General features: G+C 36.6%; 1 protein-coding gene across 1 annotated transcript in view; it reads left to right on the top strand.

Annotated features, from left to right (window-relative positions):
- The window catches only part of OXCT1 (3-oxoacid CoA-transferase 1), a 152,212-nt gene that overhangs the window by 64,974 nt on the left and 64,164 nt on the right, over positions 1-23,074 (top strand). Inside the window, exons 11-13 of the mRNA XM_077117071.1 lie at positions 851-899; positions 7,147-7,219; positions 7,862-7,937. Coding sequence (XP_076973186.1) covers positions 851-899; positions 7,147-7,219; positions 7,862-7,937 — 198 coding nt within the window. The remainder of the gene's footprint in view (positions 1-850; positions 900-7,146; positions 7,220-7,861; positions 7,938-23,074) is intronic.

Genomic DNA, 23,074 nt, shown 5'->3' with positions numbered 1-23,074 from the left:
AGAAAGAAAAATAAGCCTATATGAATTGAGGATCAAAGTTAAAGGAAAATTTATATAGGTCTACATGATTGGCTGCCAATTCAATTTATGTATAAGGTATCTGTGGTCTCTTTAGAAAGTGGATATAAATTACACAGCCAGATTTCCCATACTACCTTCATTCTTGGTTTGATTTTATGCCTTTTTTGTTTTAGTCCCTTTTTTGCTTAATGTATATTGTATTATGAAGCTACTAGCTCCTTTTGAGTAATTAGAAATGCATACAAAATTTATACTACACACACAAACAATATATATATATATATATATATATATATATATATATATATAAAGTTTTAAAATCCAACTGAGGTTAGTTGGTCAAAGGGAAAATAAGAATAACAGAAATTAGGTAAATGAGAGATAAGATTAGATCTCCAGATTCCAACCTTCCTGTCCTATGCACCAGAGAGCTGAAACTTCGCTCCCCTGACTCCTTCTAGCCAAATAATGCAGCCATTTAGAGTGTGTTCATTGATATTACCAGAAAAGTTTATGCGTAACATTGGCTGCATGGTAGGTACTAAATAATTACTTTTTGATTTATTGAACTTTAATTATAATATTTCTTTCATATTGTGGTAGTTTTTAGAATATTTTTCAGTTGCCCAATTATAATTATTAGGGTGGGAAAGACTAATCAATATGAGAAACAGAGCTATGAAAACTGGAATTATCTTTAAAACCTTTATACAAATGTTGTGATGAAAATTTCCTAGGGTTTTTTTGAGAAATTAATTTATTTTGCAGTTTTAATATATGATTCATTGAGAAACTTCTTTTATCAATTGAATGTGTGCTTTATTGACAGGGTCCATATCCACTAGAAAATGAAGTTGATGCAGATCTAATCAATGCAGGTATATTCCCTTATTTTCCCAGTGCTTTCCTTTGTTATCAGTTTATTTCTGTGCCACATAATAGTTTGAACTGAATATTCTAGCCTAGCCTTTTCCTTCTGTCCCTGCACTCATATGCTTTGCCTTTTATTAGACATATTTTTTTACTGGGGCACAGTATATTAGCAGTCTGGATGAAGTAGAGCAGGTCAGACCTCTCAGCTGTCATCGCTGCCTGTCCTTTAGGCAGTGTTGCTGCCTACATTGGGGCTGTGGATTATCCTTGTAATCAGGCTGCCCATAAGAAGCTGATTTTATGTTCTAGCATGATTTTCTGTACCCTTCTTTTATTCACTCTACCCCCGCAAATGCATTATTCCTACTTAAATTTAAAAATAGTATGTGTAAATCTCAAGAGAAGTAATATGAGCTGAACATAAAGGCCAGCTGCCAAGTAGAGTTGATATTTGATACTTAAAATTTTTGGAAGAAAAACAGCTTCTGGTTGAATAGTTGAATGAGTTAACACAACTCAACTCTGAAAGGCCCACTGTGATAGAGCAATGATATTTAACCAAGGCTGTAATTTAATTGTGCTGTACCCTTTAGCAATAGCTCATTGGTCTGTGAAAATATTTGCTGCTTGGTTTAATTAATTTATAATGTTAGCAAGTTATTTGCAAAATGAATAACTCCGTTTTCCAGATTTCAAGCTTGAGTTCATAAAACCTACTTTCCTTGGAAAAGTAGTTAATCTTTCAGTGACATTGTTAGACAGTAGGCATTTATGATTCCACTGAGACTAAAAGTAACTCAGACCTAATGAAGCCACCAGTTTTATATTTAGCCTCTGAAAAAACACGTATAATCTTAAATTAATTTGTAAAACAGTAACTCACTGCTTATGGGACACTAAGCTGCAAATTAATTTAATAGTAATCTGACTCTTTGAATTCCTTTTAAAGATTTTTGACCCTTTTGATGTTGGAACTGTCAAAATTAGAGAGGAAATACTTTGAGAAGAACTTAGAATATAAATTGGTGGTTTCCTCAACTCCCCAAATTACCGGGAAGATCAGATACTCTTTGTGTTCATTTGAGAGGATTTGTATGGAAATCCCTGTGAATGAATACAGAGTTATAATTCTAGGTATAATCACTGAATTATTAATCAATGAAAATTTAAAAATAGTAATAGAAGAGATTAAGGCTCCCTTCTTCTAAATAATGGTCTCCTATGGTTATATGAGAAAGAATTGTCATTATCTGGAATTATGTGGTATACACCTGTGTTTTCACATGTATCTTACATTTTAGCTTCAAGAGAAACCTCATTATACAGATTGGGAAACTGAAGCTCTGAAGAGTGAAGTGATGTGCAGAAGGTCACATTACTAGAGTCTGTACTCACAGTCTCCTGCTCCTGGCCCTTGGCCTTTTTCTCTATACATTGAGAACCGCTATTTCGGGTAGCTGTGTTGTTTGTAGAGCTGTCCAAGGCACATAATAGATATTTCAATGATATTTTTGGATGGTCTATTAGATCATGAGTCAAAGCCTCAGTAACTATGAATTTGAGCAGTCAGTGTTCAAAAATTATGAAAGGATTTGGTCATAAACACAGAAAAGGTGGAGAAGACAGAAATCAATCAGAAATAGCCAAATAAGAAAGCTTTGTCTTTATGTGATATTCATTATAGTTATATGATTTTTCATGACCATATTTGGACATTGTATTTGAAAAGAATGAACTCAACTTTAGGATATTTATTTTTGCTTTGATATTGGATGTTTAAAAATTCTGAAAAGTAACTGTGCTTCAGAAGAATGTATTTTATAAGATGCCAGAATGCATTAGCAGAGGCTTGACAATAACTTTTTCATGAAGTTTGTTTTCTGGGCTCTTTAATAAAAGTTTTCTCCATAAATCACAATGGAAAGAGCTTCTGCTCTTGATCTGAGTTTTCTATAAAATGGTGAATAATGCACTCTCTCTCTCTCCTATCAGCTAGTAGAGATTGCCCTTTCTAAATCATTGTTATTTCACCTATAAAGAACAAAGAATGGGGATTTTTATCTTCTTTATTTTTTAAAGCAGTTTTAGATTTACAGGAAGGTTGTGCAGAGAGTTGAGTTCTCATATATTCTCTTTCTACCTACCCACACCTAATATTAACATCTTGCATTAGTGTTCATTTGTTACAATTGATGAACCCAAACTTTATACATTATTATTAACTAAAGTCCATAGTTTATATTAGAGTTCATTCTTTGCTTGGTACAGTTTTATGCGTTTTGACAAATATGTGATGTTACATATATACCAATACAATATCATACAGACAAGTTTCACCATCCTAAAAATCCCCCATGGCTCACCTATTCATTCTTCCTCCATTCTTCCAAATCCCTGACAACCACTGATCTTTTTACTGTTTTTATAGTGTTGCTTTTTCAAGAATGTTATGTAGTTGGAATCATACAGTATGTAGCCTTTTCAGACTGTCTTCTTTAATTTGGCAATATGCATTTGAGGTTTCTCCATAAGTTTTCATGTCTTGATTGTTCATGTCCTTTTATCACTGATAATATTCCATTGTATGGGAATACTATAGTTTTGTTTATCTGTCCATCTATTGAAGGACATCTTAGTTACTTCCAATTTCTGGCAGTTATGAATAAAGCTGCTGTAAACACTCCTGTGCAGGCTTTTTTGTGGATGCAGATTTCAGCCTAGGAGCACAATTGCTGGGTCTTATGGTAAGCCCATATGTAGCTTTGTAAGAAACTGCTAGACTGTCTTCCAACACGGCTATACCATTTTTATTCCCACCAATGAATGAGAATTTCTTTTTCTCCATAACCTAGTCATCATTTGGTATTGTCAGTGGTTTGGATTTTAGGCATTCTAATAGGTGTGTAGAGGTATCTTGTTTTAATATGCAATTACTTAATAATATATAAATATATATATATATATATATATATATATATATATATATATAGAGAGAGAGAGAGAGAGAGAGAGAGAGAGAGAGAGAGAGAGAGAGAGAGAGAGAGAGAGAGAGAGAGAGCATCTTTTCATATGCTTATTTGCCTTCTGTATATCTTCTTTGGTGAAGTGTTCAGCTCTTTTGCCCATTTTTAATTGTTTTTTTTTTAAATTGCTGAGTTTTTAAGAGTACTTTGTATGTTTTGACTATAAGTCCTTTATCATATATATACCTTGCAAATATTTCCTCCCAATCCATGACTTGTCTTTTCATTTTCTTAACAGTATCTTTCACAGAGCAGACGTTTTTCATTAAATTAAGTCCTTATCTGGTCAGTTTTTTTTCTTTCATGGGTCATGCTTTTAAGGTTGTATCTAAAAAGTCATCTCCAAACCCAAGGTAATCTAGATTTCCTCCCATGTTATCTCCTAGAAGTTTATAGTTTTGCATTTTTTGTTTGACTATGATCCACTTTGAGTTAACTTTTGCAAAAGATGAAGAATTTGTGTCTAGATTTGTTTTTATTGTATTTGAATAACTACTTGTTCCAGAACCATTTATTGAAAAGACTGTTCTTTCTCCATTGAATTATCTTTCCTTCTTTATCAAAGTTCAGTTGACTGTATTTGTATGGGTCTATTTCTGGTTTCTCTATTCTGTTCCATTAACCTATGTGTCTGTTCTTTTGCTAATACCACACAATCTTGATCACAGTAGCTTTATAGTGAGTCTGGAAGTCAGGTAGAATCAGTCATCTGACATTGTTCTTATTCAGTATTGTCTTGGCTATTCTTGATCTTTTGCCTTTCTTTATAATCTTTAGAATCAGTTTGTTAATATCCACAAAATTACTTCCTGGGTTTTGGTTGGGTTTGCATTAGATCTATAGATCAAACTGGGAAGAATTAGCGTCTTAACACATTATTTCTTCCTATCCATGAGCATGGAATATCTCTCCAGTTATTTAGGTCTTTCTTTCTTCAGGGTCTTTTCATTTTCCTTCTATAGATCTTATATATAATCTTTTAGATTTATTTCTAAATATTTCATTTTTTTCTTGTGTGTATGTTTGTATAAACGATGTTATGCTTTTACTATTGGTCTTTTCTTTTTTTGTTCCACAAGTTTTTCCTCCTTGACTGTTAACTGTGCAGGATTGGTGAAACTCTGACTTTACTGGACATAGAAGTTGTGTTAGAATAAAGTTTAGTTGAATTATTTCTTTCCTGGAACCTAGAGCTCATAAGCTGACTTCTAACCCACCAAGGAACTTAGGACATTCTTCTCTGAGGGCCAATGGCATTCTCTTTTATAAGTAGGTTTAGAGAGAGGCATTATAACAATGACAATAATAAAAACTAACATTTAGGGGGCTTTTTCTATGTGCCAGATACTACAGTAAGACTTTACAAGCTTTATCTAATTTAATCCTCCAAATCTTACATGCTGTCTAAGAGTCCCTACTAACCACACCAGAGAGTCTTTTCCAAAGCTTTTTGGTTTCATGTTACTTTGAAAGATGTGAAAATGCTTCTACCATTTATAATTATATTCTACTTTTTGAGATAATAAATATTTCAGCATGATACAAACAGGCTTACTCTTTCTCCAACTCATTCTCAAATGGAGGCAGGAGGGTGGGATATTGATAGGAAAACTAGCCTTCAGGAAAAAAGGCTTGAGAAGCTGAGGAAATAGCTGTGTTGCTTCTGGTCCTGTTGTATCTGGAAGATTTTCTCTGTTCCAATTTCATGCTTGGAATCACAGCTTTCTTCTTTTTATTGGTCCCACTACCATGAGCAATATGTGGGATATTCTTATGCCCTGGACTTATTTTTGGCAAAGTAGCATAAAAAATAAGCACTTTTCTGCTTGAAACCTGAATTTTTTCCTGGGCATTTGAAGGTCCCCAACAAACAAGAAATGGATCAGAATAATCAGAGTCAATTGGCTATTGGATCATCTCAAAGATCTTTTTCAGTTCTGAACTTTTATTATGAGAAGTAAGTTTTGGGAGAGGTCCTTCCAAGAGGACCTGTTTTTGTTTCCTGGGCAGCTCAAACAAATACTTTGAAATCGGTCAGGTTGACGAAGAGAATTTATTCTCTCATGGTTTGAGGCTGAGAAAAAATTCAAATCAGGGTGTCATCAAGGTGATATTTTCGGAAGATTGTGGCATTCTAGGGCTGGTTGCTAATGATCTTTGGTCCTTGGTTTGTCACATAGCAAGGTACAGGGTGGCATCTCCTGGTCTCTCTCCCTTCTCTTCCAGGTTCCATTAATGTTCACCTTCTTGCTTCCTCTGCTTTCTTTTTTCTGAATTCATTCTGCTTATAAAGGACTCCAGTAGTAGGATTAAGACCCATCCTTAATTTAAGTAACCTCATCAAAAGGTCCTACTTACAATGAGTTCACACCTACTGGAATGGAATAAATTTAACAACTTGTTTTTCTGGGGTACATACAGGTTCAAACCACCACAGGATCTTGTATTGGCATGTTTTTCCCTGATCTCACCAAAGTCCTGTGGTTTTAATATAAGCTTATAGGAACAAGAGAGGAAAGATAAGAGAGGGAAAAGGAGAGGGAAAGGGAGAAGGGAGGGAAGAGGGAAATGGGAGGGGAGAGGAGAGGAAAGTGAGAGAGAGAGAAAAAGAGAAAGGGGTGAAAGAACAGGGCTCAGGCTTTATTAAGGAATTAGGTAGATCCTCTCTTTCTGTAGTCATTGATTTCTCTAAAAAATCAGAGACATTTCTCCTGTTCAAATTCAAAAATTGTTCTATTCAAAATTGCGTTTCTCTTTATGTTCATATTTATTCTACAATCTCTTTTCTCCAGTGATTTACAGTAGCATTGGATTCTAACAGGTGTCATCCCAGGAACATCTTTCCTTCTTACTCCTGTTTGCATTTAACAGTGGATTATAAAGGGAGTGGGTTTGGTGGGAAGCATTCCCCAGGTATAGACCATAGGGTGGTGGTCATTGACTGTAGAGTATTTCAAAACAGTAATAAAAACTATTTTTTTTGTTATCTGCTTTTTATCATTATGCAAGGACAATTCTAAACAATGTCAGTGATTTATAGGGATGGACAATTCCCACTGTGTTCCCTCACCACCCCGCATGCTACTGCCTTTTGTTAAAGGTTGCCTTAGTTCATTAGGAAATGAAGAAAGTACAGATCTCTCTCTCCACCATGATGCTCTTAGAAATTTAATAGCCTTTTCCTTTTTTTTTTTTTTTTAATCCCTCTTGTGTGTTTGTTTGTGTTTAGGCAAAGAAACAGTTACTGTTCTTCCAGGAGCGTCTTTTTTCTCCAGTGATGAATCATTTGCAATGATTAGAGGGTATGTAATAACCCAGACCCTCCTGTTTCATACAGCTTGGAATAGGCTGAGTCATTCCCCAAGTGTGTTAGCAAAGCTCAGAGTCTGGACACAGCCACATTTCCCAGCCATAAAACTATCATGGGCTTGTTGGGCTGCACCAATATGTGGAATTTTATTCAAATTGAATGTTGGGAAGTGAGTCATTAGTCTGCTATTATTGAATGCATTCCCCCCCCCCATAGAATATATGAATCTTTCTGTGCGTGTCAATATATTGAAGTAAACATTTTTAAGGCTCTTTCTGAAGAGCCTAGCATTTTCTTCAAACTTTCTAGCTAATGTTTACCCTCAAACAGTATCACATTCTCCCTCACTGAAGGAAACAAACTCAATGTGTGCACCTGTTTTTAATTTGTTTTTGGAGATAATATGAGCTGTAATTTCTAAAGAACTCTTAATGGTTATTTTTATACCTAAAAGATGATAATAAGAATATGAGCTTGGAGTGGATGTATTTGGAAATCAGTTGTGGGGATGAGGGAAGCAAATATGTTTTGGGACTGTAGAATCATTTAATAATTTCAATTGCTGGTGATTTCAAGCAAAGGTGGAAAAACCTTGAAATTGCTTCAAGGTTTCTTTTTTCTCTTCCTCCCTCAGAGGACATGTCAATCTGACAATGCTAGGAGCGATGCAGGTTTCCCGATATGGTGACCTGGCTAACTGGATGATACCTGTAAGTAGTTATTTTTTTCTTCTTAATTATGTTTAGGTCAGAATGATTATTTTTGAAATATTAAGAAAGGTCCTGTTCAATTGATATGAAAGCACAATATAGTTATTTTAAAAATAAATATCTTAATGTGTAGTCCTTATGTGAATTAATTTTGAATTAAGTAAGCATTGAGAAAATATTTAGGTTTGCCAGTTCCCTTGTAGTTGGGATTAAAAATACGTAAGTTCAGGGCCAAAGCTCATTTTTCTTAGAGAAAGTGAGCTAGAGAAAGAAGAAAAAAATATTACATTTAGGGGGTGGATTAGTTCTACCTTGATGAAAATATGAAATTCAAATATTGATCAAAACTAAGGTCTATAACTTAGTTTTGAAGGAATAATTGACAAGTTCATTTATCAGTTAATTCTATTATTTTTTAACTTACGTTGTTTAAAATCCTGTCTTAATCGGTCCTATGGCCACCAAGAAATCAATCACTTTGTCTTTTACCATGGAACGCCAAACCTCTGATGTTTAAGCATGCTTGGAAATGCAAACAGTTTTCATTTACTAATAACCTAATCAAAGAAGAAGTCTCTTAGAATTAGCTTTGGTAAAAGGACTGAAATCAGTAGCGTAATTCATGAGTGTGGTTCATAATATTTCCTGTTAGTGCTTTCTGATTGTGTGCATACAGACAAAAAATGGATGGAAAACAACTGTCATAGATTATTGACTTGTGAAGAGAAGCAGGTGTGTATGATCAGCTAAGGGAGCTGTTTGTTGAAAGCATGCAATAGGGACCTGTGAGACAGGGCTGCCAGTTCCTGAGGGACAGAACAGCCAAGGGCCAGAACTTTCTCTGCGGGGAGGATTGAAATGAGGCATCCTTAAGGCAAGGGAGGGCATGATGCTTTTGTTGTTTGCTTTTCTCTTGTATTTTTCATTTCTTTGTGTCTTTGAAAAAAAATACAAATTAATGTGTTACTCATGCCTGCATAAAATCGATTTGGTATTCTCAATGTGATTTCTGTTTTAAATAAGCTAAGTCTCTCTACTTATAGAACTAGAGGGGTTGGGGTTCATCTTTAGATTAAATCTAGTAGATTAGTTACATCATTATAGTCCTAAATATTAAATCCATAGATATATAAGTATAGATAATGATATAGATATAAAATATAAATATAAAAGATCTAGATCTTGATATACTTTTACTTTTAACATATTTGTGTTTTGCCTATTTGATCCTAAGTTTCAGCAAAGTACAAACCACAAGCAAGGTAGAGGGACTGGTAGAAAATATGATGTGAATGTGTATGTGGAAAATTATTCAGCAATTCTTCTGTCATATCAGTGTAATGCAGTAGAGAGAGCACAGAACTTTGAATTAGATGAACCTGGATTAAATACTGCTTCTGTTATTAGTGGTGTGGCAAATCATTTTACCTTCAGTGTACTCAACTGTGAAATGTTGACAATAATATTTAAATCACATGGATGTTCTGACGATTAGATTAGTTCAACAAATATTTGTTATGTATATATTAAGGGCTGGGCACTGTTTAGACTTTTAGGAATGCAGCAGTTAATGAAACAGACGATATTCTCTCCATTAGTGCTGATATTCTAGAATCATTCAAAGCAAACTATGGTCCTTGGGCCAAACCTGGCCCACTGCATGTTTAAAAAAATTTTTTTTAACTTTTTTTTTTTACTGTATACTATAGCATATACACAAAGCAAAGAAATAAACAAGCAATAGTTTTCAAAGTACTCTTCAACAGGTAGTTACAGGACAGATCCCAGAGTTTGTCATGGGCTACCATATGCTCCTCTCATATTTTTCCTTCTACCTTCTCCAGAATATAGGAGGCTAGAGGGCTTAAATATTTTTTTATCATCACAATTGGCTTTTTTCCTTTTTTTTAATGAAAAATAACATATATACAAAAAAGCTATAAATTTCCATACTTCTCTTTAGGGTTGTTTGGGCTATGGCAATTCTGAATTTTTGATATTGAAAGAGTCTGTCACTAATATGAGGTAAGGAGATGGAACTATCAGATGTTCTGGAGAGGCTGGGCTAGGTTTCAGGACTTATCTGGACCAGGGACCCATCTGGAGGATGTAGGTTTCTGGAAAGTTACTATAGTGCATGGAACCCTTGTGGAATCTTACATGTTGCACTAGGTGTTCTTTAGGATTGGCTGAAATGGTCCTGGTTGGAGGTTGGCAGGTTATGACAGGTAGCAAGGTCTAACTGAAGCTTGCGTAAGAGCAACCCCCAGAGCCTCTCGACTGTATTTGAACTCTCTCTGCCACTGATACTTTATTAATTATACTTCCTTTCTCCCTTTTGGTCAAGATGGAATTGTTGACCCAATGGTGCCAGGTCTAGATTCATCCCTGGGAGTCATCTCCCGTGTTGCCAGGGAGATTTTCACCCCTGGATGTCTTGTCCCACATAACAGGGAAGGCAATGGTTTCACTTACGGAGTTGGGCTTAGAGAGACTGAGGCCACATCTGAGCAACAAAAGACATCCTTCCAGAATGTCTTCTTAGGCATACCTATAGGTAGTCTAAGCTTCTCAGCTACCTACATAAGCTTCACAAGAGTAAGCCTCATGATCAATGGCATGACCTATTGATTCGGGTATCCCTAAAGTCTGACATAGTATCAGGGGATACCTAATGGTAAGGTTTAATAGTTCCATATTCTTTCTCCCCTCCCTCAGGGGACTATGCCAATACTTTTTGATTATCTGCTTAATACACTCTAGAATGTTTCCAGGCATTATACTAATCTCTACAGGATTAAAGGACCTCTTTCTTATTCTGTGCTCCCGGTGTTTCAGTTGTTCGAATGAGTATACAGATAGGTTAAATTAGATTATACACTACAGAAAATTTGAGTTCCAGATCAAATAAACATTTCTTCCATTGTCCTCAAAGACATACCATACATACAGGAGTATGTATGACTCTAAAATATAGACACTTATAAGGTCTTCCTTACCTCTGTGTTCTGAATTACTTTAACCGTAACCTGTTTGGCTTTGTTCTTATCTCTGAATATCAGTTTTTATGTATAAAACAGCCTCTCAGATTCAGGAAATAATATTCACCACTCTGGGTTTAATGTGTCTGCTCTAAAAGCTTACAATCTAGGCCCTCTTTATGTGCTTTTGCGCCATCTGTATTTGCTCTTCAGAAAAATGCCTATTCATATCTTTAGTCCATAGTATAATTGGGTTGTTTGTTCTTTTGTCTTGAAGTTGTATGATTTCTTTGTATAGACAGGAAATCAAACCTTTGCCTGATATGTGATTTCCAAATATTTTCTCCCATTCAGTTGGCTGCCTCTTCACCTTTTTGAGAAAATTTTTTGAGGTACAGAAGCATTTGATTTTGAGGCGCTCCCATTTATCTATTTTTTCTTTTGTTGCTTGTGCTTTGGGTGTAAAGTTTAGGAAGCTACCTCCTACTACTAGGTCTTGAAGATGTTTCCCTACATTTTCTTCTAGAAACTTAATGGTGCTAGTTCTTATATTTAGGTGTTGGATCCACTTTGAGTTAATTCTTGTGTAGGGTGTAAGATAGGGGTCCTCTTTCATTTTCTTGGCTATTGATGACCAGTTCTTCCATGCCAAATTATTGAAAAGACTATTTTATCCCATTTGAGAGGTTTTGGGGGACTTGTCAAAAATCAGTTGATCATAGATTTGGTGGTCTGTTTCTGCACTCTTGATTTGATTCCTTTGGTCAATGCTTCTGTCTTTGTGCCAGTACCATGCTGTATTGACCAACTGTGGCTTTATAGTAGGTTTTAAAATCAGGGAATGTTAATCCTCCTACTTCATTCTTCTTTTTTTAGGATGCTTTTTTACCTATTTGAGGTCTCTTTCCCTTCCAGATGAATTGGGTAGTTAGCTTTTCCAAATCTTCGAAGTAGGTTGCTGGAATTTTTATTGGTACTGTGTTGAATCTATTTGGGGAGAATTGACATCTTAACTATATTTAGCCTTCCTATCCATGGACAAGGAATGTCTTTCCACCTTTTTAGATCTCCTTTGATTTCTTTTAACAATGTTATGCAGTTTTCTGTGTACAAGTCCTTTATGTCCCTGGTTAAGTTCATTCTTAAGGATCTGATTCTTTTAGTTGCTATTTTGAATGTAATTTTTTCCTTAACTAGGTTATTGCTTGTGTATAGAAATGTTACTGATTTTTGCACATTAATTTTATATCCCGCCATCTTTCTGAATTTGTTTATTAGCTCAAATAACTTTGCTGTAGATTTCTCAGGATCTTCCAAGTATAGTATCATATCATCTGCAAATAATGAGAGTTTTACTTCTTCCTTTCCAATTTGGATGCCTTTTATTTCTTTGTCCTGCCTGATTTCTCTAGCTAGAACTTCTACCACAATGTTGAATAATAGTGGTGACAGTGAGCATCCTTGTCTTGTACCTGATCTTAGGGGGAGAGCTTTCAGTCTCTCTCCATTGGGTATGATGCTGGCTCCTGGTTTCACATGTATTCCCTTTATCATATTGAGGTAGTTCCCTTTGACTTCTATCATTTGGAGTGCTTTCATCAGAATAGGATACTGAATTTTGTCAAATGCGTCTTCAGCATCAATTGATATGATTATGTGATTTCATTTTCACTTTGTTAATGTGCTGTATTACATTAATTGATTTTCTTGTGTTGAACCATCCTTGCAGTCCTGGTATGAAACCAAGTTGGTCATGGCGTATAATTCTTTTGATGTGCTGTTGGATTCGATTTGCTACTACTTTATTGAGAATTTTTGCATCTATGTTCATTAGGGACATTGGCCTGTAGTTTTTCTTTCTTACAGCATCTTTACCTAATTTTGGTATTAAAATGATATTAGCTTCATAAAATGAGTTAGCTAGAGTTCCTTTTTCCTCAGCTTTTTCGAAAAGTTTGAGCAGGGTTTGTTTTAGTTGTTTCTGGAATGTTTGATAAAATTCCCCTGTGAAGCTATCTGGCCCTGGCCTTTTCTTTGTAGGAAGAGTTTTGATGACTGATTGAACCTCTTTACTTGTAATTGGTTTGTTGAGATCTTCTATTTCTTCCTGAGTCAGTGGAGCTTGTTTGTGTGTCTCCAGGAATTTTTCCATTTCATCTGAGTTGTCGTTTGTTGGTGTATGGTTGTTCATGGTATCCTCTTATGATTTCTTTTATTTCTTCAGGAAGATCTTTTTCCATCCTTTCACTTTCAATCTATTTGAATCCTTGTGTCTAAGATGAGTCTCCTGTAAACAGCGTATAGCTGAATTATATTTCTTAATCCATTCAGTCTGTATTTCTTAATTGGTAAGTTTAGTCCATTAACATTCAAAGTTATTACTGAAAAAGGTGTTTCTTGATTATACCATTTTGTCTTTTTTATTTTATTTATCAGATCTGTTTATTCTTTTCCCTCTTTCTCTTTGTATTCCTTAAGTTGCGCTTAGTGGTACTCTTCAATTCTATGCCCTCCTCCAGACTTCCCTCTCCTGTTTTTTTTTCTCATCCAGCAGAACTCCTTTTTAATTTCTTGTTGGACTGGTCTCTTGTTGACAAATTCTTTCAGGATTTATTTGTCTGTGAAAACTTTAATCTCTCCATCAATTTTGAAGGGCAATTTGGCTGGGTACAGAATGCTTGGATGGAAGTCTTTCTCTTTCGGGATTCTTGAATATATCATAAGATTGCCTTCTCAGCTCCAGAGTGCTAGTTGAGTAGTCTGAACTCAGTCTTATTTGATTTCCCTTGTATGTAGTAGATTGTTTTTCTCTTGCCTGTCAGGATTTTCTGCTTCTCTTCAGCAGCTGACAGAGGGATTAGTATGTACCTTCGGGAAGGCCTATTTGGATTTATTCTGTTTGGAGTTCGTTGGGCTTCTTTGACTTGTATATTTATGTCCTTTATGAGGGTTTGGAAGTTTTCCCCCATTATGTCCTCAACTACTTTTCTTAGACCTTTACTCTTCTCTTCTCCTTCTGGGACACCAGTGATTCTTACATTTGTGCACTTTGTTTTGTCTATCATTTCCCTGAGTTCCCATTCAATTTTTTCCATCTTTTTTTGACATTTGCTGTTTTGAGTCTTCAAAGTCAATTATCCTGTCATCTATATCACTTATTCTTTCTTCTGTATCTTCAAATCTGGTATTGTATGCCTCTAGTATGTTTTTATTTGGTCAACAGAGTCTTTGATCTCTGCGATATACATTATTTTTCTATTTATTCTTTCAAATTCCTCTTTATGCACTTCTGCTGTCTTCTTGATCTCCTTTATGTCATTGCTATCTTGCTTATTTTATTAAGTAGAGTTATATGAACATCTTTGATTGGTTGTTGATGTCTGTATCTCCTCTGGTGCTTTAATTTGGTCATTAGACAGGTCTATATCTGTCTGTGTTGTGATAAGCTTAGTGATCTTCTGCTGTCTTCATCACACGTAAATATCTTGATTGATTTACTTTGGGAGTTGATTTCTTTCAGCAGTCTAAGGCCTTTTGTTTGTGGGATGGTTGTACAGCAGGGGGCAAGGCATGGACTGGGGCACTCAGTGTGGTGATTTGCTTCAGGGAGGTGTAGGCACAGTTTTGGGACTGTATGCTGATGGTTGTCAATGTGGGCACCCAGCAGCCAGGGAGGATGTAACTGTGTGGGTGAACTGGTCTGGGGGGCGTAACCCTGGTGTGCGTGCGTTGGTCTAAGTCATGGGGCCCTTTGTGTGCAAGCCTAGAGCTGTGGCAGCAGGTCGGCATTATGCCTTCATGGATTGAGTGCAAATGTGACCTGACTGTGCAGATCAGCTCTTTCTCAGATGTGGGAAGTGTGGCTAAGGGCCATGCTCATGCCCAGTTCTAGGACTGCTCTGAAGTGCAATTCCCAGACTAGAATGATGTGATTGGGGCCCTGTGTGCATGCGTGGGCCTGGGAGGGCTGTAAAGGGATGTGCAGAGCTCAGGCAGGGCAGAGTGAGGCTGTGTGACACTATGGGTGGGGTAGGGGGCAGGGGTAACCTAGGTACGGAGGTTAGTGCCCGCATCCTTTCTGCACTGGCAACAGCCTGCATGGAACAGGGAGGGGGAGGTAGTGCTCGGGAGGGGTACAGGAGAGGTATGTTGGGCTGCACTTGGGGTAGGGGTATGGGGCTGGTACATATACTGGGGGCTGGTAGGGTGGGGGGTGCCTGGAGCGCAAGGAATAGGAGTGGGTGATGGGGTTTGGGTGCATGGGATGTGAGGTGAGTTGCTGGTCATGGGGTTGCACTGGTGAGGGTAGCACACCCAAGGAATGTAGCCTAGTTTACTTCCTGGTCCTGGGCTCCTATCCGTGCACTCCAACGCTCTCTGCAGCTCTGGGCCTCCAAGCCAGGCTCCAACTTTCTACCTTTCAGTTCCACAGCCTCTGCAACCAGGACTGCCCCATGTGATTCAGAAGGCTCTCCCAGGTCAGCTGCACTCCGGAATTGCCACCTCAGTTGCCCTCCTGTCCCTTCTCTAACTTTGCTGTGGAGCAGGGCTAATCTCGAGTCACTCTATTCGGCCATCTTCCCAGAAATCCGTTGCATATTTTTTGTAATTAATATTTTATTAGAATACAGCCACATCCATTCATTTACATATTATCTTTGTTTGCTTTTGTCCTACCACAGCAGTGTTAAGTGGTTGTGACAGTGACAATATGGCCTACTAAGGCTGTAATATTTATCATTTGGCCCTTTAAAGAAAAAAGTTTACCAATTCCTGCTTGTGATCATTGATTTGAAATCTTTCTTCTTTTCTAATATAAACTTGTAATGCTATAATTTTTTCTCTAAGTGTGGTATTTGTGACAAAATATGGATTTTCTATGTTCTGTTTTCATACTCAGTCTCTTCAAAATATTTTTTAATCTCCCTTATGATACCTTCTCTGACTCATTGGTTATTTAGAAGTCTCATTTAATTTCCAAATAACTGATGATTTTTCATATCTTTCTTTCAAAATTTTCTAGTTTAATTCTTTTGATGTGAGATAACATATTTTATATGATTTCAGTCCATTTGAATTTGGGACTTGTTTATGGCGCAGAATATGGTCTTAGTGGCTGTTTCATCTGCACTTGAACATGTGTAAAAGGATATATATTCTGCTGTTCTTGGCCAGAGTATTCTGTAAATGTCAGTTTGGTCAAGTAGGTGATGAAGTTCAAGTCTTCCATGTCCTTACCGTTCCTGTTTCTGAAAGAGGGATATTGAAATATTTAGCTATAATTGTGGATTTGTCTATTTCTTCTTTCACTTCGATCACTTTTTTGCTGTATGTATTTTAGAGTTCACTTATTAGTTGCATTCATATGCATTTAATATTATCTTTGCTTAATGAGTTAACTTGTTTATCATGTCTCTCTCTAGTCTTGATAATGTTCCTTACTGTGAAGTCTAGTTTGTTTTCTGCTAATATAGCCGCTCCCAAATTAGTGTTCTCATTGCACATCTTTTTCTATCCTTTTCTCTTTAATCTATCTTTGTCTATATTTTTAATATATATTTGTGGTCAATATATAATTAGGCCTGCATTTTTTATCCAGGTGTGCTGGTTTGAATCTATTATGTACCCCAGAAGAGACTATGCTCTTTTAATCCATTCTTTTGGGTGCAGACCCATTGTGGGTGAGACCTTTTGACTAGGTTGTTTCCATGGAGATGTGACTCATTGTGCTGGTTTGAAAGGATGTATGGCCCCTAGAAAATCCATGTTTTAATCCTAATCACATTTTATAAAGGCAGCCATTTCTTCTAATCCCTATTCAGTATTGTATGTTTGAAACTGTAATGAGATCATCTCCCTGGAGATGTGATTTAATCAAGAGTGGTTGTTAAACTGGATTAGGTTGAGGCATGTCTCCACCCATTTGGATGGGTCTTGATTAGTTTCTGGAGTACTAAAAAAGAGGAAACATTTTGGAGAATGAGAGATTCAGAGAGAGTAGAAAATGCTGCAACACCACGAAGCAGAGTCCACGAACCATTGACCCTTGAAGATGAAGAAGGAAAATGCCTCCCAGGGAGCTTCATGAAACAGGAAGCCAGGAGCGAAAGCTAGCAGCTGACACCGTGTTCACCACGTGCCCTTCCCACTGAGAGAGAAGCCCTGACTGTGTTTGCCATGTACCTTCTCACTTGTGAGAGAAACTCTGAACTTCACCAGCCTTCTTGAACCAATGTGTCTTTCTCTGGATGCCTTTGATTGGACATTTCTATAGACTTATTCTAATTGGGACATTTTTTCGGCCTTAGAATTGTAAACTAGAAACTTATTAAATTCCCCTTTTTAAAAGCCATTCTGTTTCTAGTATATTGCATTCTGGCAAGTAGCAAACTAGAACAGCCACCCAGCTCAATGTGAGTCTTAATCCTTTTACTGGAGTCCTCTAGTAGAGTAGAATAGGAGAGAATAAAGATAGAATACACAGAAAGAAAGATACAGAGAGCAGAGAGATGAAATCAAGTGAAGGATGCAGAGAGAGAAATGCCCTGGAGACCCTAGGACTCACAGGACACAGAGAGCAAAGAGAAGTATCTCTGGAGAACCAAGTAAGGACACAGAGTACCTAAAAACAATGGAATCCAGGAGTGAAGGAACAGCAGATGCCTTTCCATGTGACAGAGGGACCCCAAATGCCATTGGTCTTTCTTCAGTGAAGGTATCGCCCTATTGATATCTTAATTTGGATGTTTCCATGGCCTTAGAATTAAAACTTGTAACTTAATAAATCCCCACTGTTAAAAGCTAACCTGTTTCTGGTATATTGAATTCTGGTAGCTTGAGCAATATAAAACACCAGTCTTTTAATCTCTGCCTTTTAATTGGAGGTCTAGACCATTTACATTTAATAATGATGATAATGTAATAATAAACATGATTGGGTTGAGATCTACCAGCATATGATCTTTTTTCTATTTACCCAATTTGTTCTTTAAGTCTGCTTCATCCCCCCAACTCCTATTTTCCTGCCTTCTTTTCGATCAATTGAGTATTTTATTTGTAGACTGCATTTTATCTTCACTATTGGCTTACTGTGTTTTACTTTTTGGCAGTCGTCTTAGGGTTTATAATATACATCTTTTATTTATCACAGTCTACTTCAAATGATATTATACTAGAGATACATAAGAACCATATAACAATCCATTTCTGTTCCCTCCTCTTATCCTGTTTGCTATTGTTTGTGATAATTTTACTTTTGCATGTGTTATAATCCCCATGATACTTGGTTATTATTTTTGCTCAAAACATTCAGCTGTCTCTTAAAGAGATTAAGAAATGAAAAAAAAACACCTTGTATATTTTTAAACACGTGTCCTTTCCTGTGATCTTCCTTTGCATAGATCCATGTTGCTTTCTGATGTTTTCCTTCTTCCTGAAGGATAGCTTTTGGCAGTTCTTACACTGCTGGTCTTATAGATGTCACTCACTTTAATCCTTTTAAGATTTGCTTTTAAAGTTTGCTAGAGTTCTTTAAGAACAGCCGCTAGACTGATTTCAGTCCTTCTGAGGACTCTACCCGATGCCCCGAGTATACATGATCTTTCATCTCTGACTGATAAAGAATATAAATGCAAGAAGAATTTATATTCTTTTTACCTAATACTTCTCAGTAATTTCCCGGACCATGGCTGGTTTCCTGTCATATATGTGCACATCAGTACTTTGCCAAAGACTTGAGGGGCGCCCTCTGCAATTTTCCAAAGCTGCCTCTATGTAGCAGTCTCCTCTCCAGGATTTTGACCCTCAAATTCTAGTTGCTTTGCTCTCCTTGAACCCAGCAAGGCCACTGGGTTCCACATGGGTTCCTCTTCCCGTGCTGCAGCCTGCACACTCTCTCCGGGCAGTAGACTGAAGTGGGCATGGATCTCTCCTTGATGTCACTTCTCCCAGAGATGACAGACTTGCACTACTTGTTGTCTAATGCCTGAAAACTAATTTTACATGTTTTGTCTGTTTGTCTAATTGCTTAACATCGTTAATATTTTTAAGCAAATACCTATTTGTATTATTAAATTCAATACTGGCATTTAAATTTTTAAAAATAACATAATAGATCACATTTAGTAAATATTTTAATTTTAATTAAATAAGTTTTGGATTTATGTATTTAATTTATAAATGTGTTTTGGTTTTTTAGTTCTAAAAGAGCTATTCAGTTTATGCCCAGCTTTATCCTTATACATATATTTCTCTCATATAGCTGTGCATTTATCATCACGATTGACTTTTTTTTCTTTTTAGTGAAAAATAACCTATGTACGAAAAAGCAATAAATTTCAAAGCACATCACAACAATTAATTATAGAGCAGAATTCAGAGTTTGGTATGGGTTATAATTCCACAATTTTAGGTTTTTACTTCTAACTGCTCTAAGGTACTGGAAGCTAAAAGAAATATCAAATTAATGACCCAGCAGTCATGCTCTTTGTTAAACATTACCTTCTCTGTGTAACTTCATCATCACCTTGGGTCTTTCTCCCACTTATTAGGGGTATTTGAACTATGCCCATTCTAACTTTTTCATGTTGAAAGGGGCTGTCAATAATATGGAATAGAGGGGTGGCATTAGTTGATATTCTGGATATTTTTGAACTTTCATTTTGTGTATTTATTGGGTGGTTTTTCTTGGTAGAAATTTTTAGAGGTAGAATATCTTGGTCAGTGTTTTAGAGTTTGTGATATATTTGTCACTGAATTTCCCTCCAGATAGATTGTCCCAGTTCACATACATTTCTTCTTTTCATTCTGTTGCCAACACTGGTATCAGCTTTTTCCCCCCTGGAATTTACTTTTACTGTTAAGAGGAAAACACTATATTATTTTGCATGTCTTTACATATTGCCACCTGGGACTGTCTAAAGGGCAGGCAGTACCTTACTCCTCTGGTCCATATGAACCATGCCTCACCTTCCTTCTTTTTTAGAGGCTTTCCTTTTGACGGTTATTTATCAACTGTTATTCTAGTGCGGCTATCTTTGGTCATTTTAAAAAACCGTATTGATGGTGACTATTTTCTGTGTGAATGAATGTGTCTTAAGAAACCAACTGGGCCACAGTGGCTCAGCAGGTAAGAGTGCTTGCCTGCCATGCCCGAGGACCTGGGTTTGATTCCCGGTGCCTGCCCATGTAAAAAAAGAAAAAAAAGAAACCAACCATAGCAAGTGTTTTCCCCCCACTCTCTGAATCCAGTGTGTTGAAGAAATGCTACATGTGGGATGAACTCACAGCACAACTATTTTTATCTCCCTTGGTGAATTTGACTTTATCTAGTTAGGGAAGTTTTTCCTTTGCCATTAATGAATACTCAGAGACCACATGATGTGTCACTCACTTTCAGATAATAAATGGTCCTTGGATAATTTAACTCACAAACTCAGCCTTGATTCAGAAATTAAGGGTCCAGTCTAAAATACAGAACAGTATATCAGTATGTTCAAAAGCAATGCATGTCTTCTCATGAATGCTCTCCCAGCTATGACAGGGCAGGGTTCCTGCATTTGGGTTAAGATTGTGTGGTGTTTTCTGCTTTTATTGTCCATTTGCTTCTTCCCCCAACTCACTGGTGACCACCTGAATCAAAATTCAGGAAGAAGGGAAGGCAGAAGGCAGGGAAATAGAGTAAGAGTTTTTACATGGTTAGTGCTGACAGGTTGTAAGCAGGATCCATGCTGTCTGGTCCTGAAAGATGTTTAAAGTTGGTCTCTTCCTCTGTGTATACATGGGTGTGGTGGGGATGAGGGGCTCTTTGAAGTTCCCCTTCTAGGCCCATCCTACAGGAGCTGCCCTGACAGGTAATAGCGAGAAGTTTCCCAAGCAGCTACTGATTTCCCTGTGGTCCACTTCACATCCAGACTCGGATGGAGTCCTCTCTTCCTCTTGCGACATCAGTTGAGAAAATATTAAAACATCTTCAGGCAAGACCTCTCCCGCATGGCCCAGATTTGGGAAGCACTCATGCATTTCTTGGCTTACTTTCAGTGATAGTAGAATTACTCCCCTAAAATGACCACTTCAACTTTCCCAGGTTGAAGTCAGGTACATTCCCCAACGGTAGGGGTTGTGATTCCACCTGACATTGAGTGGAATTGACAGGGATGCCTCTGTCCTCAACTTGGTTGCTTAGGAAGAGGGAGTAAGACCACAACACATGTATTTTCAAATAAGTCATTCATGCAAAATCCTCTTCTGTTCCTATACTGTACTCCTTGATCTTACCAAGGGTTCCAAGAGTTTGATACTTGTTTTTTACCTTTTCCTTTGTAAAATCCCTGGTAATCTCATAGCACTAATATTGGAATTTCAGTCAAAAGTGAGACACAACGAGTCTCAATCTAACATTCTATTATCACCACTTTGGTTTGTGGGCCAAATGTTCCCTTATTGCCTTGAATTCTTCCTTACAAGCTCATATGCACATAAACCACAGTACATATGGGGTGTCTTCTATCTATGGCTCCTATACATCAGGAAAAATCCCCAGCCTGCTCTGTTTCCTAGCTTACCCAGACAAAGGAGAGGACCATGGCAAAACCTAGCCAAGCCCTGCTTATTCTACCACGAAATAAAAAGAGCATTGACCTATTGGGATAGAGCTTTTCTTCCTCTACCAAGTAGAGACACATTTAATGCTTTAGAATTTCTAAGAACAAAAATGATTCATTCTTGTACAGTGATTTTAAAAATGGGCATACCTTAAAGAAAGAGAAGACTTTATATTAATGAGTTTTGAATTTAGGGTATTAGAAATATAAGTTATTATGTTCTTGACTGGATCTTATATTTGGTTATCCAAAAATACTGTGCCTATTTGGAGACCGTGTTAAGAACGAATTCTTAGTTTTCTTATTTTTTGGACTAAATGTATATTTGTAGACGGTAACATATTTGATGAAGGGCACTTCCTCTTACTTAGAAGATCCTGTTTATGATTAAAAGCTATAATTAAAGTTTAAAGCCACAGCTAAATTCAAAATCTATTAATTATTTTTACAAGCCAGAAATAGTGCATGCGGTTGGCCAGATATATTATTTATATATTGCCATTTATCCTTGTAGAGCCCTGTGAGTTAAGTGTAATCATCCCTGTAATTATAGATGAAGAAATTTTTCTAAGGCAAAGAGTTAGATCTCCCAGTTCACCTAGGTAGGAAGTGGTGGGGTTTGAATCACAATTTTCTTGGCTATAAAGCCATGCACTTTGCAATAAGGTCTTTTTGGGCATTTAACTAGAACCTTTCATGGTAGAAGAAAAACAGTTGCAAAATAAATATCCTCACAGCATTTTTGTAAACTTGATACAGAAACTATTATTTCATTATTTCACCATATGGAATAAAGTTAATTGCAGTTTGAAGGATACATGTATCCTTTCACATTCTCAAGGTCTCCACTGTTTAATCACACGTAATCAACCAAAGTCTCACATGTAAAGTATTTTATCCAGTCATTGTTTTTTGTAACCTACCAAAAAATCCTTTGGAATAGTTCAGGTCCTTTTCTAGGATTTTTATGCAGTAAGCTTTCAATACTTCTTAAATGGGAAACATAGAAACATAACTAGAAATATGAGAATCATTGTAAAAGGTAATGCTGAATATAAGTGAAAAAAAATTGAAGTTAAGATCAAAAAGAAACAAAGCAAAGTACCTAACAAGTCAACTCACCCAACCTAGGTCCCCACAAATATTAACATTTCAGGTAGGCAAAAGGACTTGAGAATATAAAATGACTTTTTCTTTTTGGGAAATCCCAATTTTCAGCAGTTTTAAAAAGATTTTTCCATTTTGATTATCCTCTAAATCTGTTTTTGCTCCGACAAAAAGAAAATATTTCCCTCCTTTTTGCTATCTCAGTTCCATATTATGTGTTTGTGAGCAACTTCTTAGTTGCTTTGTTACTTAATTGTTTGTTTGTTGGGACTCAGCAGTATTCAGACCAGAAACTGAAAGGAGAGCTGGTAATCTGATTGTTTCTAATTGTAGTGCTACCTAGCCTCCCAGCAGCTGGTGTCAGAATTTGACTAAATTCTCCTCTGGTGTTAGAAGACAGACTTCTTTGCGAAGCATGGGAGTTTAGTCATCTTTGAGTGTTTCTCTC

This window comes from Tamandua tetradactyla, chromosome 9 (assembly GCF_023851605.1).
Source record: "Tamandua tetradactyla isolate mTamTet1 chromosome 9, mTamTet1.pri, whole genome shotgun sequence".
In the NCBI taxonomy this organism is placed as follows: Eukaryota; Metazoa; Chordata; class Mammalia; order Pilosa; family Myrmecophagidae; genus Tamandua; species Tamandua tetradactyla.
The sequence above is the reverse complement of the archived record's forward strand: the minus strand, read 5'-3'. Positions and strand labels throughout refer to the sequence as shown.